At 35.8% G+C, this 22247-nt stretch overlaps 2 protein-coding genes and 1 pseudogene across 3 annotated transcripts in view; 1 reads left to right on the forward strand and 2 right to left on the reverse strand.

The window, feature by feature from the left end:
- The window catches only part of Slc25a12 (solute carrier family 25 member 12), a 170514-nt gene that overhangs the window by 126780 nt on the left and 21487 nt on the right, over positions 1 to 22247 (reverse strand). The gene's annotated exons all lie outside the window — the stretch shown is intronic.
- Positions 1 to 22247, forward strand: part of Hat1 (histone acetyltransferase 1) — a 46905-nt gene that overhangs the window by 15952 nt on the left and 8706 nt on the right. For both annotated transcript variants that reach the window (XM_046447608.2, XM_046447610.2), the window contains exons 4-8: positions 1196 to 1316; positions 10909 to 11088; positions 11355 to 11476; positions 11977 to 12081; positions 12389 to 12495. In XM_046447608.2, coding sequence (XP_046303564.1) covers positions 1196 to 1316; positions 10909 to 11088; positions 11355 to 11476; positions 11977 to 12081; positions 12389 to 12495 — 635 coding nt within the window. The remainder of the gene's footprint in view (positions 1 to 1195; positions 1317 to 10908; positions 11089 to 11354; positions 11477 to 11976; positions 12082 to 12388; positions 12496 to 22247) is intronic.
- On the reverse strand, positions 18170 to 20773 carry LOC124094494 (28 kDa heat- and acid-stable phosphoprotein-like; annotated as a pseudogene).

The following is a 22247-nucleotide window of genomic DNA, read 5'->3' on the forward strand; positions in this document are numbered from 1 at the left end:
AAAGTAAGTTCCAAGTACATTTTCACCTTACCCCAAAATCTTTTTAGTGCTGGGATTACAGCTTTGTTGTAGAGCACTTGCCCTAGTATGCATGAGACCCTGGGTTCAATCCACAGTGTCACCAAAACAAAAACAAACCCCTTCCTGTGGTACTAACTCAATGGATAAGGTCTAGTTTTATAGATATTGCTTCTTATTAGCATTTTGCACATGCTTATTTTGCATAGTATCATTAAAAGGAACATGCTTTACCACATCTCACTATTCTAATTTGGACAGGTGACAGTCAATTTATTTTAAAAGCAAGATTCAGTGGTTTTTCATAGTTCAGAGTGGTACAACCATTACCATAATCAATTTTGGAATGTTTTCATCACTCTCACCAAAAGCCCATAACTCCTTCCTCCACTCTGATTCTCCAGTCCTAGGCAGTCACTAATCTACTTTCCATCTATAGATTTACTGTTCTGAGTATTTTAGAGTTTACTTTTTTTTTCTTTGCTTTTTAGAAGACTTTTAAAGCTGATAAGAAATAATAATAAGGCTATGTGATAGCAGGAAAAACCAGCAGGCCCAGTTCTGCTTTCTGAATTCATAGAAAGATTTAAGTGTATGGATTAGTGGTTGAGTGCTTGCTTAGCATGTGTGAGACCCTGGGTTCATCCCCAGTACTGCAGAAAGAAAGACAGAAAAGAAAAACAAAGAAAGAAAAGAAGATAGGTGCTATCACTGTTTTTAGAAACTATGGATATTAGCAATAAAAGCAAGCAGTAAGTTGGAACGACTGGCCCAAGGTCAGGTCTTAGTTGCTTGCCTAGCCAAGTCCTACTTCAACACTTACTTGTCTCATTTGAAATGCCTTTTAGTAATGGTGGTAGTAGTAGGCATAGGAGCAATAATAATGTCTAACAATTTATCGAGTACATATACACTATGACAATCAGTGTTATAAGTGGTTTACATATATTAACTTATTCATTTAATCCAAATATTTCTGAGTTAGGCACCATTATTCTATTTTATATATGAAAACTGAAGCCCAGTTTTATTTCAAATGTTTTTTTTAATTAAATAAGTATAGTTTATAATCTTAAAATTATCCATGAAGTTAATTTGTTTATATGTATGATTAATATTTTTTAATGACTTGCAGAAATTTATTTTGATTATTGCTGTTTTTTTCCCCTTGTTTCAGTGAAACTGCTTTTGGTTACAAGGGTCTGAAGATCTTGTTATACTATATTGCCGGTAGTCTCTCAACAATGTTTCGTGTTGAATATGCATCTAAAGTCGATGAGAACTTTGACTGTGTGGAGGTAAGAACAGAACATTTATTTTTAACTGTTTTCCAATTGAGTTTAAGACAGTTTTTAAAATATAAATATTTAACAGAAGAGAGACTATAAGAGTATTTTTTTTGAGAGAGAATTTTTAATATTTATTTTTTAATTTTCGGCGGACACAACATCTTTGTATGTGGTGCTGAGGATTGAACCCGGGCCGCACGCATGCCAGGCAAGCGCGCTACCGCTTGAGCCACATCCCCAGCCCTTTGAGAGTACTTTTAAAGTCACATATTTGTTTTTTAGTTGTGGAAGTATTTAGTTTCCTGTGGTTTTTTTTTTTTTTTGGTAGTTATAGATGGACAAATGCCTTTATTTTAGTTGTTTATAGGCAAGCGCTCTGCCACTGAGCTACAGCCCCAGACCAGTTTCCTGTCATTTTTATTAGCCCCGTGATCATGATCATTAGTCTGTTCATTCCCTTTGTGATCTTCTGGGGAACAGGGACTGAAAGGGAGTAAATTAAATTCCATGCATGTATGATTTTATCAAAATAAACCAACTACTTTGTGTAACTATAATGCTCTTTAAAACAACAACAAGAACCTTCATTTTTGCTGGGTGCAGTAGTGCACACCTGTAATCTAGTGAATCAGGGGGCTGAGGCAGAGGATTACAAGTTCAAGGCTAGCCTCAGCAACTTATTGAGATCCTGACTCAAAATTTAAAAAATAAAAATGGCCTGAGAATGTAGCAGTGGTAAAGTGCCCGTTTTAGTCAGCTTTTATGTTACCGTGACCAAAATGCCGGACCAGAACAACATAGAAGAGGCAAAGTTTATTTGAGGCTTATGGTTTCAGAGGTTTCAGTCCATAGGTGGCCAACTCTGTTGCTCTGGGCCCAAGGTGAGGCAGCAAATCATAGGGGAAGGGCCCAGCAGAGAAAAGCAGCTCACCTCATGGTGGGGTCAGGAAGTAGAAGGAGAGGGGTGGGAGTGAAAGGGAGGGAGTGAAAGAGAAAGAAGGGGCACTTAGTACATTTGCAGCCTTTCAGGACATGCTCCCAGTGACCTACTTCCTCTAGCCACACCTCAGGTGCATGTAGTTACCTCCCAGTCAGTCCATTCAAAGTAGTATGGGCTGATCAGGTTACAGCTCTCAGAATCTAACCTTTGCACTTCTGAATATTCGTGCATTAACAGGAACTTTGGGGAGGCAACTCATTTAAACCATAACAGCACCCCTGGGTTCAATCCTCAATACTGCATTAAAAAAAAAAAAAGGCTACTGTAGATGGACAGATACCTTTATTTTATTTATTAATTTTGCCACATAAAAAATTAATAAACAAAATAAAGGTATTTGTCCATCTACAACTAAAAAAATTTTTTTTTAAATTTTCGAGACTATTACAAAATGTGGCCACAAGGCAAAGAATGCTTAGCCATTGGAAGCTGAAAGAAGTGAGGAGTGGATTGTCTTCTGGAGCCTTTGGAGGGAGTGCTACCTGTTGATTATGGCTCAACTGATAATGATTTTAGACTTTTCCTTTATACATGGAGAACAAATGTGGTTGTAAGCTATCAAGTTTGTGGTAATTTCTTGTAGCATTCACAGAAAACTATAGATTTTTATACCAGGAGGTGGGGTGCTGCTGTAACAAATAACTAAAAATGTAGAAGTAAATTTGGAAATGGGTAGAGGCTGGCCTAATTTTGAGGTTCATGATGAAAAAATAATAAGGCTGAGCCACTAGCCTGTAGCTCAGTGGTAGAGCACTTACCTACCATGTGCAAGGCCCTGGAGTCAATCCCCAGCAAAACAGACACACACACACATACACACACACACACATATCAAAGGGAAAAAAAAAAAGAGGAAGGAAGGAAAAATATAGATTACCTTGAACAGACTGTTGGTAAAAATAGGGACATCAGAGGCACTGCTGGTTTGCAGTGTGAAAGACAGCCTACATTATTTTAGAGTAAACATCACCTAAAAATAATCATGGTAGAAAGAAATAAGAACTTTTAAGGTGAATCTGTGAAGGCTCAGAAAAAAATGAGGAATCTGTGTTTGGAAATTGGAAGAAATCCTTGGGTCTTTATTTATTTTTTGGTTTGGTTGTATTGCAAAAGCGTTGCCAAAGGTCACACACTAGTAAATAACAAACATCAGCAGGCATGGTGGTGTATCCTTGTAATCTCAGTTACTTGGGAGACTGATGCAGGTGAATTGCAAATTGGAGGCCACTTAGTGAGGTCCTATCACAGGAAGGAGAAGGAAAAAAAGTCTGGGGATGTAGCTCAGTTGTAGAGTGCCCCTGGGTTTTTCAGTGGTACTGAGGGAAAAAAAAAATCAAGATCTTACTTTGAGATGATCACCTGGTAGTGTTATACACAATATGTAGTAACTCTTTGATTAAAAGACGTTAGGACTGGGGCTGGATACTATAGTTCTGTGGTAAACTGCATGCTTAACGTTGAAGTCTCTGGCTTCAATTCCCAGCACCAAAAGAAAAAATGTTAAGACTGTTTATGACCTGTTCTACATGGGCCCATACTCTTGTGTTGATTAACTGATTTCTATAGTTTACATTGTGTGTGTATATTTTTGCCCCCTTTCCATGTGTTATACTATTTGCTCCCAATTTATTGCTGTCGTTGGGGAGCTTTTCTCTAGCAAACAATCTATGGATTAAAAATAATATATTGGTAAGTTTTATGGAATCATGTGCAGCATGAATTGTGTGTACAGCATGAAAGAGGTCAAAAATAATCTTTAAATATTTTTAAAAAAAAAATTTTTTTGGATGGTACTGAGGATTGAACTCAGAGGCGCTCTACCACTGAGCCATGTCCCTAGCCCTATTTTGTATTTTATTTAGAGGTAGGGGGCTGGGGATTTAGCTCAGTTAGTAGAGTGCTTGCCTCACATGTATAAGGCCCTGGGTTCAATCCGCAGCACAAAAAAAAAAAAAGAGAGATAGGGTCTCACTGACTTAAATAGTGCCTTGCCATTGCTGAGGCTGGCTTTCAACTCGCTATCCTCCTGCCTCAGCCTTCGAGCCATTGGGATTACAGGTGTGTGCCACCATGCCTGGCTAAAATACTTTTAAATTTTTGACACATAATGTACATATTTGTGAGGCATAGTGTGATATTTCAATACCTGCATACACTAATAAGATTAGGGTAATTGTTAGATCTATCACTTCAAATATTTATCATGAAAGCGTCTTCATATTTGTTATTCAGTGTGTTAGAAATATTTTGAGTACTATTTGTTTTTTTTTTGTTTTTTCTTTCACTTCTCAGACATGTTTGAAATTACTAAGCTTGCCAGATGAATACGTAACTACATTTGATGTTTATTTGGTAGTTTGTGTCCCTGGGAAATTAAAAAAAAATGCAGATAGAAAAGTGATTCTGAATAATACTGTAGTAGTTGTGGAGGTAAAACATTTAGAAAGACTTAAAATTAGATAAACTAGCAGATTTAGTAAAATGGAGATTTTCCATAATCAAATCTTTGCCTTCTAATTGTGACATTCTTGAAAATCAGGTTTTTTTTTTTTTCATTTATAAGTACTGGGTAAGTGTAGGGAATCAATCTCTTATAGTATTCAAACAAAGATTTATTATCACCCCTTGTTGGAAAAGGAAAAAAAAGAAGGCAGCATAGTGGATATTGGAGAAATGGGCTTGCCTCTTCTGTCTCATTTTGCAATAAGAGTGTTCATTCCACAGAGCCTTCTTTGTTCTTTTTTTTTTGTACCAGGAATTGAACCCAAGGGTGCTTAACCACTTAGCCAGCCTCAGCACTTTTTATTTTTTATTTCATTTTTGAGACAGGGTCTCCTAGGTTGCTGAGAGCCTTGCTAAGTTACTGAGGCTGTCTCTGAACTTGTGATCCTCTTGCCTCAGCCTCCTGAGTCGCCGAGATTATAGACATGTGCCACTATACCTAGCTGCTGCCTTTGTTCTTGATACCAGGGAAAAAGTAGCAAATAAAACTAAGTAATTGCTCTCATGGAATTTATTTTCTAGCCAAGAGGAAACAACTAGTCAACAGTAAACAAACTAGTAAATAAACAAATTCAGAAGTGTTATGGAGAACTGGGATAGTTGAAGGGGTGGCAAAGCTAGATTGTGTTTGGTCTTCTTTTGAATAATAAGATGTTTGTAAAAGGTAAGAATAATTAGTAGCATTAAGAGATTTTAAGTACATAGTCATATAATTTACATTTTTAAGATGATTCTGACTTCTATGCTAAGAACACATAATAGGGGGCAAGAGTAAAAGAAGGAAGACCAAAACATTAGTCTCTAACATGCTCTAACAGTGTTAGAGGAGATGCTGGATTTAGTTGTCAGATTGAGAATATTATTTAGAGGTAGAACCAGTAACCAGTAAGTTTCGCTTTTGACTTAGATATGATAGATGAGAATCCCATTGAATACCATTGCATAAACGACAGTGGTCCTGATATGGGGAAGATTTAAATGGGAAAAAATATCAAATTTGTTTTGGATATTTAGGTTTGGGACTATTATCTGTCATATTTGAGTTTTTGTAGGTCATACTCTGTAGCATTGTTTTTATTTATTTTAAAATTTTATTTGAGATTGGCCCAGAGGCACGTTACCTTTGAGCTACATTCCTCTTTTTTATTTTTTATTTTGGGACAGGTCTTACTAAGTTGCTGAGGATGACCTTGAACTTCCTCCTGCCTTAGCCTCCCTAGTCGCTGGGATTACAGGCATGCACCACCTGGTGTAACATTTTTATATGAAAAATAAACCCTTTTAGGGAGGGGGTCAGTAGCCGTAGAAAATCTGCTTTAAAGTTAATTTGCTTATTATAATTTTACTTATATTGCTCTTTCATCATCGATTCATTTTCTTTTCCAAATTGATTTTTCCAATTTCACCAAAAATTCTTTAGTCATTATTAAGATTCTTGTAAAATCTCTTCAAAGGCAAAATAATTATTCTGATTCCTCAAATATAATAAACATGATTTAATCAGACACTTATGATTTGTTTATCTTTGGTTGCTCCTAACTTTTGCTTTTATTAAATACCTCCTGCCTTCTCTTGGAGTAAATTCATTGTTTTTTAGTGAAGGGATATGTGACCAAGATTGTTCAGTCTTACTAATTATTAGCATTTCTGAGAAAGATTTGATAGAGAAACATGACATACATGGATAGGTTGTATTATCTATGAATTTAGTCATTTTATCCTTGTTTCCCACTTATTTGGGTTGAATTTGCAATTAGATGAAAGAAGATTTTAAATTTTTTCCGGAGTTTTTAGTCTCTTTATGGGAAAATCCTATGTATTTATAAAATTTATCCTTGAGGAAAGGAAAAAATAATTTTTGGCTGGGCACAGAGACACTTGCCTGTAATCCCAGTGGTTTGGGAGGTTGAGGCAGGAGGGGATCTCAAGTTCAAAGCCAGCCTCAGTAACTTAGTAAGACCCTGTCTCACTAAGGGTCTGGCAGTGTTGCTCAATAGTTAAATGCCCCTGGATTCAATCGCTGGTACCAAAATCATTATCATCATCATCATCATCTTTGGTATACTAGTAATGTTATGCTATAATCCCCTACCCCCCGCCCCACAGCAATTGTGACAGTGTTTTTGATTGGTATACTTTTTAATGAAATATTAGAAAGCTTAAAATTATATATTGAAAATTTTATCTTGCTTAGTCGTGTCCCTGTCCCCTGCCCTGTACTGGGGATTGAACTCCTGGTCTCATGCATACAAGACAAACTCTCTACCACTGAACTACATACATCCCTACCCCTTTTGCTTGTTAGTTCAAGTACGCAAAACACTAATGCATTATAAACATCATACAACCTTTGTTTTTTCATAATATGACCTTCATTTAACAATATTCAGATTTGTACATTTGAAGTTTAAATGTTGTCCGAGAATATAAATTTAAGCAAATTAAATAGATGCAGAATTTCTTATGCCTTCTTTTTGTGACATATCTTGGGTATTCTTAGAATTATAATAATGCAACTGGAATAGTGGCCCATGTTTATAATCCCATCAATTCTAGAGGCTGAGGCAGGAGGATCACAGGTTTGAGGCCAGCTTCATCAATTTAGCAAGACCCTGTCACAAAATAAAAAATAAAAAGGCCTGGGGATGTAGCTCAGCATCAATCCCCAGTAATGCAAAAAAGAAGGAAAAAAAAAAAAAGAAAAGAAAAACCACCAATAATTACAGTAGTGTTAAATCTATGTGCTACTTTAGCCAGGTAAAGAAGAGCATGTTTTACCTACTTAACATGCCTTGATTGTAACCTCTTACTATAACCAGGCATGGTGGTGCACATCTGTAATCCCAGACACTTGGGAAGTTGAGGCAGGAGGATTACAAGTTCAAGGCCAGCCTAAGCCATTTGGCGAGACCCTGTCTAAAAAGTGGGGGAGTAGGGCTGGTGATGTGGCTCAGTGGTGAAGCACCCCTGGGTTAAATCCCTGATACAGAAAAAGAAAAGAAACTTACTATACATAAATTTAGACAAATGATACTGCTTAAGACATGATACTAAAGAGGTTATTGGGTTTTAAGAATGAGTACAAAGTCCCCAGTGACTTATGCATGGTACACAAGCACTGTACCTCTGAGCCACAACTCTAGCCCAGGCACATTGTTTTATGCAGTGATAAGGAAAAGTTAAAATTGCTCAGTTGGAACATTGTTATGTGTAACAAAGATAGAACACTGGAAATTGAAATGACCATTGTTGAGAGATTACACAATCTAAAAACATTTCATGACCCACTTACTGTAAGACCTAACTAGAATAGTTACTTTTATGCTTTCCTTTCTTTAAAAAGAAATCACCAAATGTTAGGGGAACATTTGTAAGGAACAGCTTTATTAATTAAATAAATTAAGTCATTCTAGATTCTTGCTCTGTTCCATTTAATTTCTTACCCTTTCTATACTTGTATCTGATTTTAATTGACATTTAGGATAAAGTTCTTGAAGACAATTTTTCAGTGATCTTCAGAAGTAGAATCTATACTTTTAGTCACAAGCATTGGAACTGAAAGCTTTCATTACATTTTTAATTCTACATTCAATAAAAAATTATTTAATGGCTTTTTCTTACTGATGATTTATGATCAGACCAGTAATCCAATATGAAAAATTAACATTTTCAGTTTAACTGAATTAAAGTGTACATTTTAGAAGAATACAGATCTCTTAAGACATGGTGGTTGTAGGATTTCTTTTTGTTAATGCAAAATCCATTTAACAGAAATGCAAACATTTTTTCTTGGAGCAAAAAAAGTGTTTGAGTTCTGAATACTAGGTTTGAAGAGCTATATTTATTTATTTATTATTTGATTGATTGATTTTTTTATTTGATTTTATTTATTTTTATGCGGCATTGAGGATCAAACCTAGTGCCTCACATGCTAGGCAGGCTCTCTACCACTGAGCTACAGCCCCAGCCTTTATTTGATTTTAATTTGTTTAAGTATATCAGACACAGACGCGCACACACACACATATATTTACATATATAAAGATTCCTTGTTTTTTTAAACTTAGCATTCCCCTTCATAAAAGTTCTTGAAGTAACACAGACTTGCACAGAGCAAAATATTTTATTTGAAAATCTATATTATAATCAATAAGTATCCTTTAAAGGCTGAATGTTAAATATTAGCTTTCCTTCAACCTTATTGAGCTCAAACTTTTGGTAGCTTTGTCTTTCACCAGAACTGCCGCTTGATTTGGTTCATGATAGGCAAAGTGACTTGATCATTCTTTGCAATGCCTTATTTAGAGGACAGGACATACAGAAGGTTATTAAGGGTTAAAATTATACCTGCTATGTGTTTTTTTTATAAACCCCTTTTTTCTTGATATTTAAAAACTTGAACTACAGTTATACAAGTTTATCCATCACTACTTTGGATTTTAATTGCTATACAGCAAACTTATTACAAATATCCTTCATTATAACAACTTCCTCATGTAGTTATTGAGTATATGTTTAAGATGATATTTTCATGTTAGCAGTGTTAAGAAAAAATATCAAATAGTATGTACTTTGTAAATAAACAAAAGTAGTTCTATCAAGTGTAATTTATCTATCTTGAGGGTGAATAGATTACAAGGACTGATAATACATATTAGAAATAAACTTGGGCATATAGTTGAAAAGAGATATTTTAAATAATAACTCCTATTTTTATAGCTACAAACAAATTATATATAAATGTTGGTGGTACCAGAGCATTGAAAATAAAACTTGTTTGTGATAAACTCCATCCTTGGTTCTCTTATCCTAAAATGTAACTGAATGATAATAAAGTGCTATTCATCTGCAGGTGCATTGCTTCTACTTAGTTAAAAAATGGTTGAAAGGACAGGAATTAGTAGCATGTTGTATTAGCCTTTTGTAGTGTATTTTGTCCTAAGCATCTTAATTTCCCTGTTTTGAATGCTAAGTAGCAAGGGTCTTGGTTTAGAACTAATACCCATCATGCATGTAAACGGTATGAAAGAGCTGCTTAGTAAGTTAACACAAAGTGTTCTTGTGTCAGTCCTTGTGGAAATAGATACAATACAAACATTACAGCTGAACTCACGGCAAACTCCATTAAGTAAAAACCTGGCCTCATTGTTCAGGAAAAAGTTTGAATAGAATGCAAGCTCATTTTGTTGAATGTAATGTCAGGCTTTTAGGGACTGTATTGAGGGATAAGGTTTTGTTAAGTTGAGACCAATTCATTAAGTTTTATTGCCTGGTGAGAAGCAGTAATACTTTATTGTAAGACTTCATCAAATATTCATGGTTAAAGAGAAGTAGTAAATGTATTCAATCAAGTGGTCTTTTGGGGTTTTGAAAAGGATTATGAAGTCTGCTCAGCTGATAGTTTTAACATTCATTGAGGTTGTTTAACATGGGTAATTTTAATCTCCAAGTTTAATTTTGTTGTTCAGTCTTGTCTTTTTTGTACTATCACAAGTCCAGGTCTCTAAAAATTTTGTTACATTATAGGAACGAATCGATAATATAGCCATTCATATAATTTCTATATTTCTTAAGTAGGAATATTTTTTAAATTATCATTTTAGCTTGTTGGCATATGAGGGAGTTGTTATCTCTCTGCTTGTTTATTGTGAAGTTACTATTCATTTGGTTGGACTCTAGTGTTACTTAACTACTGCTGGTGATCTTTTCATGTCTTGAATAATATGGTCTCTTTGACACATATAAAATAATAAGCAGCCTTTTGTTTTGGCTAGTTTAGGTTGTCATAAAGGTAGGTTGTCAGCATTCAGCATTTTCTACATGATGTTAGAAATTTCATAACATTGACATTATTATTACACTTGATATTAGGCTCCCTGCATTCTCTAATTTGTTTTTATGTTTTGCTCATCTCAAATTTGTGATACAGTGGTTTGTGGACCTGAAATGTCCTTTTCCAGTTTACTATAGTGTGTTTATATCTTTAGTTTAATGGTGAATTGAAGTTTGTTGATTTTGTCCATGTTAGAGAAACTGAACATAATTCACCTGAAATTCAAATGTGTTATTAATTTATGTCTTTTATCCTACATTCTCTAGGCAGATGATGTTGAAGGCAAAATCAGACAAATCATTCCACCTGGATTTTGCACAAACACAAATGATTTTCTTTCTTTGCTGGAAAAGGAAGTTGATTTCAAGCCATTTGGGACCTTACTTCATACATACTCAGTTCTCAGTCCAACAGGAGGAGAAAACTTTACTTTTCAGATATACAAGGTAAAGATAAATCTGTATATTTCTTGGTTAAAATTACTTCCATGTGCCTGAAGTCTACATGCAATTTTTATTTTATTCTTAGTAATTTATTCTAGCTTTAGGAAACAAGTTTTTGTGGACATTAAAAATAGATCTGTTTTGTGTGTCTGTGTACACATTTAATCTGAGACTTCTAAACATTTTCCCACAGGATAGTTTTGTGTTCTGCAGACTTTGACTTACCTCTGTGATGAGTTTCACCTGACTTTTCCTGGCTTTTTCCCTAGGCTGACATGACATGTAGAGGCTTTCGAGAATATCATGAAAGGCTTCAGACCTTTTTGATGTGGTTTATTGAAACTGCTAGCTTTATTGACGTGGATGATGAAAGATGGCACTACTTTCTAGTGTAAGTACAATTCTAAAGCAACAGTAGACCTTATTACCTCCACAAAGCCAGCATTTTAATTGTGGCAGCCCAATTATTGGGACAGTATAATGATATTTTTCCCAGGAAAGAAAAACTATTGTTTATGAGGCTTGAGTTTTCCTTCATTATGCTTTGGGAGACCTTGAGAATAGAGCTGAATTAAATGCTGTTGTCCGTTAGGGCCCTGAATGTAGGCTTAAACAGTAAAATGAGCTTTGCCTGTGTTTTCTTTTACTTGCCACCTATTCATCTTTATAATAGGCAAGTGCACTGAAGTGATGTAAAGAGGTCTGATTTATCCAAGTTGCTGCACACCAATTAAGTGAATTGTACATTCAGAACATAGCAGGTGTACCCATTGGGCCCTCACAGAGTAGCTTGCTGACACTGAAAATTCAGTCAGAAAATGGAAAAGAAAATGGACACTGCATGGGAGCGCGACTGTAATTGACCTGCTTGGCTTTCTGTTTTATCTGCAGATTTGAGAAGTATAATAAGGATGGAGCTACACTCTTTGCGACCGTAGGCTACATGACAGTCTATAATTACTATGTGTACCCAGACAAAACCCGGCCACGTGTAAGGTAATTGGCAGTATAACACGTGCCTTGTCTTTTATTTCAGAAGAAGGAACTGCTGAAGTTTCCAATACTTGTTTTAATAGTGTTGATTTGTTTAAAAAAATCACCATTATTCACTGGCTATGTACTGATTTATTTCATTGTTCCTTTTGAAACAGTGTGGAAAAGTAAACCAATTTTGAGTATTTTGATAAGTTTTGGACTTCTTGAAGCTTAAAAAAAATCACAGATTTTAAAATGTTCCTAATACTAAAATGATTCTCAATTTTTTAACTGATGTGAAATTTTAATTTTAAAATCATTTCTTTAGTCAGATGCTGATATTGACTCCATTTCAAGGTCAAGGCCATGGTGCTCAACTTCTTGAAACAGTTCATAGATACTACATTGCATCTCCTACAGTTCTTGATATTACAGGTAAATAAAATTTGATGTTAAAGAGCCTTTCTAAAATGTCTTCTTTACTGATATTGATTGATTGATAGAAATAACTATTCTACATTAAATAGTAGCATTCTCCTGGGGCCTTTTTGGGACTATCTAAAGATAGACCAAGGTTACATTTTAGATCTTATGTCTTTGTGGGAATTGGATTACATCTTGAACTGTGAAGTGCTTAGTTGAACAAATGGAAGATAGTGAACTGAATATATATGGGGAAATCTTGATCAGGCATAATACATTGCAAGTATAGTATAATTTATTGTTTCTGTTTATTTGGCAAATGGTTGCATCATTTAAATGGTACCATGCATTAATTTCATGTAAGGAAACAGAGCTTTTTAATAAACCTTATTGAGAAAAAAAATTCAAGGCAAGTAGTTTCTGAATACAATATACATTTCCTGGACAGGGTTGTAGCTCACTGGTATCAGTGATAAATTGCTTGCCTAGCATGTGTGAGGCACTGGGTTCAATTCTTAGCATTGCATATAAATAAGAAAGTAAATAAATAATAAAGGTCCATTGAAAATTTAAAAAAATTTTAAATATTAAAAAAAAAATCAAGGGCTGGAGATGTGGCTCAAGTGGTAACGTGCTCGCCTTGCATGCGCGGGGCGCTGGGTTCGATCCTCAGCACCACATAAAATAAAATAAAGATGTTGTGTCCACCGAAAACTGAAAAATAAATATTAAAAAATATTCTCTCTCTCTCTCTCCCCCTCTCTCTCCTCCTCTCTCTCTTAAAAAAAAAAAAAAAAATCAATATACATGTCCTAAAGTGTGTGATTTATATTCCTTAAATGTATGCCTTCACAAAAATAGTAGATAAGGTGAAATGTAGGCCTATTTGTTTTGGAAACATCTTTCAATATGGATTAGCCATAGAAGTAGTTTTATGAAATTAATGCCTAGGAGAAGAAAAGATACTCTAGTCTTTAAAAAGAGAAAGCATCATTAGATGGGATTACAAATATAGTGTCTATGAACCATCAAAGAGCAAAAGCATCCAAGGAACATTTATGTTGTTATTTTCCCTCTCTTTAGTAACTTTTAAACTCATTGTTTGCTCATAAGGTTGCTGATTTAACTGAAAGTTACTTTTTTTTTTTTTTTTTAAGTACATGTTGAGTATCCCTAATCTGAAAATCTGGAATCCAAAATGTTTTTGAGTGTCAGTGTGATACTCAAAAAATTTCAGGTGTCTGAAGCATTTGGATTTTCAGATTAGGGATGCTCAAACTGGTAATATTTCAAAATCTAGACCCTCCCCCCCAACCAAAAAAAAAAATCTGAAATACTTCTGGGCCCAAGCATTGCAGATAAAGGTTGGGCTAAGGTTGTAGCTCAGTGGTGGAGCATGTGGTTAGCATTCAAGAGGCCCTGAGTTCAATCCCTAGCACCAAGAGAGAAGAAAAACCCTTAGATAAGGGTTATTCAACCTATACCAGATATTCACATCCAAATTAGGTATTAAAATTTGTTCTGTAGAAGTTTGAATATATTTTTTGTTTTTTAAACTGTAATATTCAACCCATATTAAATGTTAACTTGTTAAAAATGCTATTTCAAGGTCTTATCATCTTGTTTAAAGATACCCTCCCCCCAAAGAAAATACTGAATGTGGGATTAACAAGCCTATAAAAAGGCTAGTAGGCAAATTATCAGTTTCTTCCTTTTTCATGGTATAGTGGTTTTGCTTGTCCAAGGTAAATAAAGTTGCTCCAGACCAGTGAATTGAATCCATAGATTAATAAGCTAGAGGGAAAGCATTTTTGTTTTTGTTGGACATGATGAGGGATAGAACCCAGGGCCTTGAGCACTCTAGGCAAGTGCTCTACCACTAAGCTGTGTCCTCAGACTAGCACGTTGTTCTTGAAAGGGAGTTACACATTTATGGAGTCAATTGTCTTGCTACTATTAAATGGAATAGAAACTTGAAAGATGAAGTACTAAACTTAGTTCAAAGGTTTTTATTGTTTAAATGGCACCTTCACTAGTTTAGTGACTTGTAAAATTATAGACGCATAGTACAAACTATATCACTTCATTTAGCTAAGCTGAAAGTTGTTTAGTTTCTATTCAGTTACAGAGGTTGGATTTGGTGCTACACAGACATTTTTAGTGATTTTAATCTGGAGTTCACATAAGTAGTCTTTGTCTACTCTAGTGGGTAATGTGCCAGCAGGGGTTGTTTCTCTGAAGCCTCTTAACCACTTTCTTCTGTCTACTCCAGCCAGTTAAGTCCTTGATACTTAGCACCAATTAGCAGATAAAGAATTTTATTTCTTAAATCTCAGTGAAGAGTCATCAATAATGGTAGCCTTTATTCAATACTATTATTCATTAGAAACTGAAGTCTCTAAAGAGAAAAGCTAAACATACTACAGGACTTCTGAATTTGACAACTGAGTATTGGCCTTTATTTTCAGCTTTAACATTTCTTAGCATTATACAATACTAGTTGTTCTCATTAAGATATTTCTCCTAGATTTCTATACCCAGTCTTTAAAAAGAAAAAAGAAAAAAAAAAAGTACAGAATTTCACTCTATTCATTTCAGTTGCATATTTTCTATTATCTTGTATATTTTTTGACTTTGTGGCTCTTCAGCAGGCTGACTCTGGATCTCCCTTTGCATTCCAGGCTGTTTTTATTGAGATAACCTTTTGCTTATTTGACATAGGGGTAGATACAGTAATTATTAAGTTACCATTGGTGGCTTAGGTTCTATCTGAAACTTTCAATGGATGTGTGTTTATGACGTAATTGCCACCCCTTCTCTCTTTAAAATTTTTTTTTTTTTTTTTTGGGTACCTGGGATTGAACTCAGGGGCACTTGACCACTAAACTACATCCCCAGCCCTATTTTGTATTTTACTTAGAGACAGGGTCTCATTGAGTTGCTTAGCACCTCGCTGTTGCTGAGGCTAGCTTTGAGGCTGGTTCCTCCTGCCTCGGCCTCCTGAGCCGCTGGGATTACAGGTGTGTGCCACTGCACATGACTCCATTCTCCTTTTTTTTTTTTTTAAGCACTCAATTTTAAGGTAAACTATTGAAAGACAGTTCTTTATAAAATTGTATTATTTTTCTTTTGGTGGTATTAGCCTCTTAAGATATATAGCATATATAGCATACATCTCACTATACTACCTTATAGATCGAATCAACAATTTGTTTCCTCAAGAATCCGGAGGAGTTGCATTTGGTAATAGAAATTGATCCTGGGCTAGAGTATACACTAGTATTATTAATTAATTTATCAGTAGTATATTAAGAGCTAATTATATTTGTCCTTTAAGTATTCTTTTTGTTCTAGATCCTGTTGATTTTTAGAATATATGAATTTTTTATACTTAAGTGATTTGTGCTCTCATCTCATTTTCCTTCTTTAGAGTGTGATTTTTTTCTCTTGATGTAACTTTTAAAAATGATAGAGCAGCAGTTACATTGTTAGAATGATATATTTAATTTGTAAAAAAAAATCAATTTTTGATCCCACAGGTAACTATAGATTTAAGCAAATTTCATCTTTTTTTTTTTAATTTTTATTGTTGGTTGTTCAAAACATTGCATAGTTCTTGATATATCATATTTCACACTTTGATTCAAGTGGGTTATGAACTCCCATTTTGACCCCGTATACAGATTGCAGAATCACATCAGTTACACATCCATTGATTTACATATTGCCATACTAGTGTCTGTTGTATTCTGCTGCCTTTCCTATCTTCTACTATCCCCCCTCCCCTCCCCTCCCCTCCCCTCCCCTCCCCTCTTCTCTCTCTACCCCCTCTACTGTCCTTCATTTCTCCCCCTTGTATTATTTTTCCCTTTCCCCTCACTTCCTCTTGTATGTAATTTTGTATAACCCTGAGGGTCTCCTTCCATTTCCATGCAATTTCCCTTCTCTCTCCCTTTCCCTCCCACCTCTCATCCCTGTTTAATGTTAATCTTCTTCTCATGCTCTTCGTCCCTACTCTGTTCTTAGTTACTCTCCTTATATCAAAGAAGACATTTGGCATTTGTTTTTTAGGGATTGGCTAGCTTCACTTAGCATAATCTGCTCTAATGCCATCCATTTCCCTGGAAATTCCATGATTTTGTCATTTTTTAATGCAGAGTAATACTCCATTGTGTATAAATGCCACATTTTTTTTATCCATTCGTCTATTGAAGGGCATCTAGGTTGGTTCCACAGTCTTGCTATTGTGAATTGTGCTGCTATGAACATCGATGTAGCAGTGTCCCTGTAGCATGCTCTTTTTAGGTCTTTAGGGAGTAGACCGAGAAGGGGAATAGCTGGGTCAAATGGTGGTTCCATTCCCAGCTTTCCAAGAAATCTCCATACTGCTTTCCAAATTGGCTGCACCAATTTGCAGTCCCACCAGCAATGTACAAGTGTACCCTTTTCCCCACATCCTCGCCAGCACTTGTTGTTGTTTGACTTCATAATGGCTGCCAATCTTACTGGAGTGAGATGGTATCTTAGGGTGGTTTTGATTTGCATTTCTCTGACTGCTAGAGATGGTGAGCATTTTTTCATGTACTTGTTGATTGATTGTCCTCCTGTGAGAAGTGTCTGTTCAGGTCCTTGGCCCATTTGTTGATTGGGTTATTTGTTATCTTATTGTCTAATTTTTTGAGTTCTTTATATACTCTGGATATTAGGGCTCTATCTGAAGTGTGAGGAGTAAAGATTTGTTCCCAGGATGTAGGCTCCCTATTTACCTCTCTTATTGTTTCTTTTGCTGAGAAAAAACTTTTTAGTTTGAGTAAGTCCCATTTGTTGATTCTAGTTATTAACTCTTGTGCTATGGGTGTCCTATTGAGGCAAATTTCATCTTTAAATATACTGTTTATCTTTGTTGCATAGAAACGGAAATTGAAGGACATCACTAATTATTGAATGTCATCATTTTAAGTTCATTTTTATGCTGACACTTTTAAAGAGCTTAAAAGTTGAATGATGACATGGCCCTTTATATCAAGCTGCAAACAAAACATTATTAATCTATAATGCCTTATTTAAAAATGGAAATTTTTGGCATGATATTTTTATTTAGGTAAGAATGTGGCATGGTTTTTAGGTTTTCTCAACTATAATTCATTTTGCTTTGATACATTTTCCCTAAACTTTTCTGAGGATATATAAGTACTTACAGTTTTACTCATATTGTTATTTTAATTGATATTGGCTGGGGGCTGGGGATGTGGCTTAAGCGGTAGCGCGCTCGCCTGGCATGCGTGCGGCCCAGGTTCGATCCTCAGTACCACATACAAACAAAGATGTTGTGTCCGCAAAAAACTAAAAAATAAATATTAAAAAAAAACTGATATTGGCAATGCAGTTCTTTTTCTAAACCACTTTAGAGAAATAGACTTGGAAAAACCAACATTGGACAAGTTTGTGCCTCATCTGTTAGTATACTTTAAAAAAATGTTAGTAGCTGTGCATGGTGGTGCACGCCTGTAATCCCAGCAGCTTCAGAGTCCATAGCAGAAGAATCACAAGTTCAAAGTCAGTCTTGGCAACTTAGCAAGATTCTCAAAAAAGGGACTGGGCTGGGGATGTGGTATAGTGGTTAGGTGCCCCTGGATTTAAAAAAAGAGAGAGAGAAATAGTGCAGGGGTTCTAGCTCAGTGGTAGAGTGCTTGCCCCACATGGGCAATGCCCTGGCTTTAACCCCCAGCACTACCAAAAAAAAAAAAAAAAAAAAGATAAAGGAGATGCTTGATTATTTGTCACTTAGAAGAGTTGTTAATTAAAATTACTTTATTGAGGTACAATTTCCATACCATAACATTCACCTATTTAAAGTATACAACTTAAAATATAGATCTCAATGACTTTTTAATTGTAGTCCTGTTCTATAATATTTCCATCACTGTAAAGAGATCCTTCACATCCACTTGCAGTCAGTCCCCATCCCCACACCCATTCTCCACTGATGTCTTTGACACATTTTGGCTTAATTATTAGGTATGGTATAAATGTCTAAATTCATTTTCTTAAGTGAGGATATTCAGTTGTTCTGGCACCATTTATTGAAAGGAGTATCTTTCCCCATTGGTACCTTTATTGAAAATCAGTTGACCATAAATATAAAGATTTATCTCTGGACCTGAATGATCTATATGTATGTCCTTATGGCAGTACCACACCACCTTGAGTTTTGTTATTTTAAAAATGATAATGTGAAATTTAACCTACCAGACATACAGTTGAATCTTTCTCCTGTGTGCTGCAGAATAAATGGAAGTTTCTTGAAATGATTGATGAGTAGGGTTAAAAACAGGCACTTGGGCTGGTTGGTAGAGGGCTTCATGCCTAGCGTGCATGAAGCCCTGGGTTTGATCCCCAGCAACACAACAACACACATACACCCCCCCCACACACACATACACACACATACACACACAAACAAACACACGATGCTGGCGCTAGCAAGGAAATGAAGACAGGAAAGGGTAGAGAGATGGGGGCACTCAGTTAGAGTGCCCCCAGAGTGTCTGGGGATGAGCCATGACCAGCAGGGACAGAGGTATAGGTTCCTAAAGTACATCCCCTCTCTGAGTGAGCACTCAGGCAATAGCCTGGGGCTGATACTTGCAAACTTCTCAGCAGCTGTTCCCTGGTACAATCACCTCCTGTTGTATAATGTATCTAAGTGGTGCATGTTGTAATCCCAGCTCTTAGGAGGCTGAGGTAGGAGGATCACAAGTTCAAGGCCAGCTGGGACAACTTAGCAAGACCTCTCTTAAAATAAAAATGGTTGGGGATGTAGTTAATGATAGAATGCATGGGTTCAATTCCCAATACCACAAACACACACACAGTAATCTTTATCCTACTTCCTAGGCACTGCCCCTACCACATATAAGGGTTCTAAAATTCTAAAAATAGCAAAAAACATTCAAATGGTTATGTATGAAATGCTATCTGCATCTGTCTCTGTTTCATCCCACCTTCCCCAAATGGTATCTCTTGCCCTAGGTGGCCTCCCGGCTGCAACGAGCTACTGCATTGGTACCAGAGCACATGGTGGTAAGCAAGACATAGGAGAGGTCTGGGCAGGTCAGCTTGTTCCCTCTTATTTGGAGGCCAGAGGGGGACTGCATTCACTTTCTGCACAAAGTTGCATCATATTTTGCTTTCCTGGTTTTCTTCCTGGTGGCTTGTTCCAGCTATTCCTAGATAATAACCAGTCCAGCAAATTGGCCTTGGCCTGCTCTGTCTTCATAGCCGAATGCAATTTTGTGTAATGCTCTTTTATTTTCTCTTCTTGATGTATGTTCATTCTCGAAGTTCCTTTCACCTGTTTAGATCCAGTGTGTGACCTTTCTGGTTGTCTGTACCACCTAGTTGGGGTTCTCAGTGTTGTTAAGCCCTTGTACACCTTTATACTTCTGGTGGCAGTCATTTCCATTCTTACTCTTGTCTGAGACTAGAGATTTCTTTTTGGAGTCACCTGCAGCCCCATCTCCACTCTCTTATTCCTCTTCTTCCTGGCCTTCTGCTTTTCAGCCTGGAGCTATACATTTGTCTTCTTGGGGCTCATATATTGCCCAGTCTTTGTGACCTCCCTTTCTCCTTCCTTCAGGTGTAGAGACTCTGGGGGAACAGCAGCACCTTGATTGCTATATTGAGTTGTGAAATAGGAGGTGAAAATACTCCAATTTTGTTCTTTTTCAAAATTGTTTTGGTTATACAAGGTCCTTTATATTTCCATAAAAATCTTAGGATCAGCTCATCAATTTCTGCAAAACAAAATAAAGCCTCTTGAGTTTTGATAAGCATTGCATTGAATCTATAGTCAATTTGAAGAGAATTGCCATCTTAACAATATTGAATCTTCCAGTCCATTAATATAAAGTATCTCCATTTATTTAGAGCTTTTAAAATTTCTTTCTCTCAGAGGGAATAAAGGGTTATGGCATAATGGTAGAGCATGTGCTTAGCATGTACAAGACCCCTTGGTTCAATCCATGGCACACAATTTTTTAAAAAAAATTTTCCCTCAGTAGTGTTGTAGCTTCATTCATATATAAATATAAATATATATAAAAATAATTTTTTTTCCATCTTCTTTTTTGGTACTGAAGATTGAATCCAGGGGCCCTAAAAGCTACATCCCCGGTCCTTTTTTTTTTTTTTGAGACAGGGTCTCGCAAGTTGCTAAGGCTGGCCTTGAACTTGCGATCCTCCTGTTTCAGCCTCTTGAGTCACTGAAATTCTAGGTGTGTACGACCATGCCGAACTTTGGTGTACAATTCTTGTACTGCTTTTGTTAGATTTATTTGTTGCCTTTATTCTTTTTGATGATGCTATACATAAGATTGTTTTCTGGTTTTGTTATTGTGTGTATATGTGTGTGTGTGTGTGTGTACACACACACACACACACACACACACACACCCTGGAGATTGAACCCAGAGGTGCTTTACCACTGAACTTTACATCCCCAGCTCTTTTTTGTTCGTTTTGAGAAAGGGTCTTGCTGAGTTGCTGTGGCCTCACTAAGTTGCCGAGGCTGGCCCCAAACAAGCCTCCCCAGTTGTTGGGATTACAGACATGTCCCATTATACTTAACAAGATTTTTTTTTATATTTATTTTTTAGTTGTAGTTGGACACAATATCTCTATTTTATTTTTATGTGGTACTGAGGATCGAACCCAGGGCCTCACACGTGCTAGGTGAGCACTCTACCGCTGAGCCACAATCCCAGCCCAGATTTTTTTCTTAATTTCATTTTTGGGTTGTTGATTGTTTTTTTGGAGTATATAGAAATGCATTTGGTTTTTACATATTGATCTTCTATCCTGCATCTTTGTTGAACTTATTCATTAATTGTAGCAGTTTTTTGGTTAGGATTGTCTACATACAGGATAACATTATCAAAAGTAAAAATAAAATACTTCTTTGCAATCAGATGCATTTTATTTAATTTTGCCTGATTGCACACTGAGAACCCTCCAATACAATTCTGATTAGAAAAAACACACGTATCTGCCTTGCTTTGTCTTAGAAGGAAAGCATTCGGTCTTTTACCGTTATGGATAATGTTAGCTATAAAGTTTTTGTGGATGCCCATTATCAAATTGAGGTTTTTTTTTTTTTAATTTTAATGAATCTTTTACTATCAATAAGTAATACTAATAACCATGACATAAATTGGTAGGTTTTTCTTTTTTACCCCCTATTTTCAGTTCTTTGAATATGTCATCCTACTAACATTTGGCTTCCTTGGTTTCTGATGTGTCATTTTTTTCTTGCTGCTTTAAAGATTTTCTGTTTGTCTCTGGCTTTTTCAAGTTTGATTATGACAGATTTAAGTGATTTTGTTTTTCCAAATTAAAATTTCTTGAGGTTTCTGGATGTGTAAATTTTTTTTCCATCAAATTTGCTAAGTTTTTGACCACTGTTTTCTTCAAATATTCTTTCTGTCCCTTCCTTTCTTTTCTTTCCAGGTCTCCCATTATGGTTAGGTTGATATGCTTGAACAGTTTTAATTTCGGGAAGAACTATAGTCTAGTTTATATTTTATAAGGCAGGGGAGTACAAGTAAGGAAAAAAACAGTAAGGGAGGTTATTGTAGTAGTTGGGGAAAAAAAACTGATGGAAGGAATCAGAATGTCTTTCAGATTTCTGGGTAGCTTCTATACAGATTGGTAAAGCTAAATTACAGTCAAATACTATTTACCTAATAACTACATGCATGTGATGT

This window comes from Marmota monax, unplaced genomic scaffold (genome assembly GCF_021218885.2).
Source record: "Marmota monax isolate L192 unplaced genomic scaffold, Marmota_monax_Labrador192_F-V1.1 WCK01_AAM20220418_F8-fsc00007, whole genome shotgun sequence".
Classification (NCBI taxonomy): Eukaryota; Metazoa; Chordata; class Mammalia; order Rodentia; family Sciuridae; genus Marmota; species Marmota monax.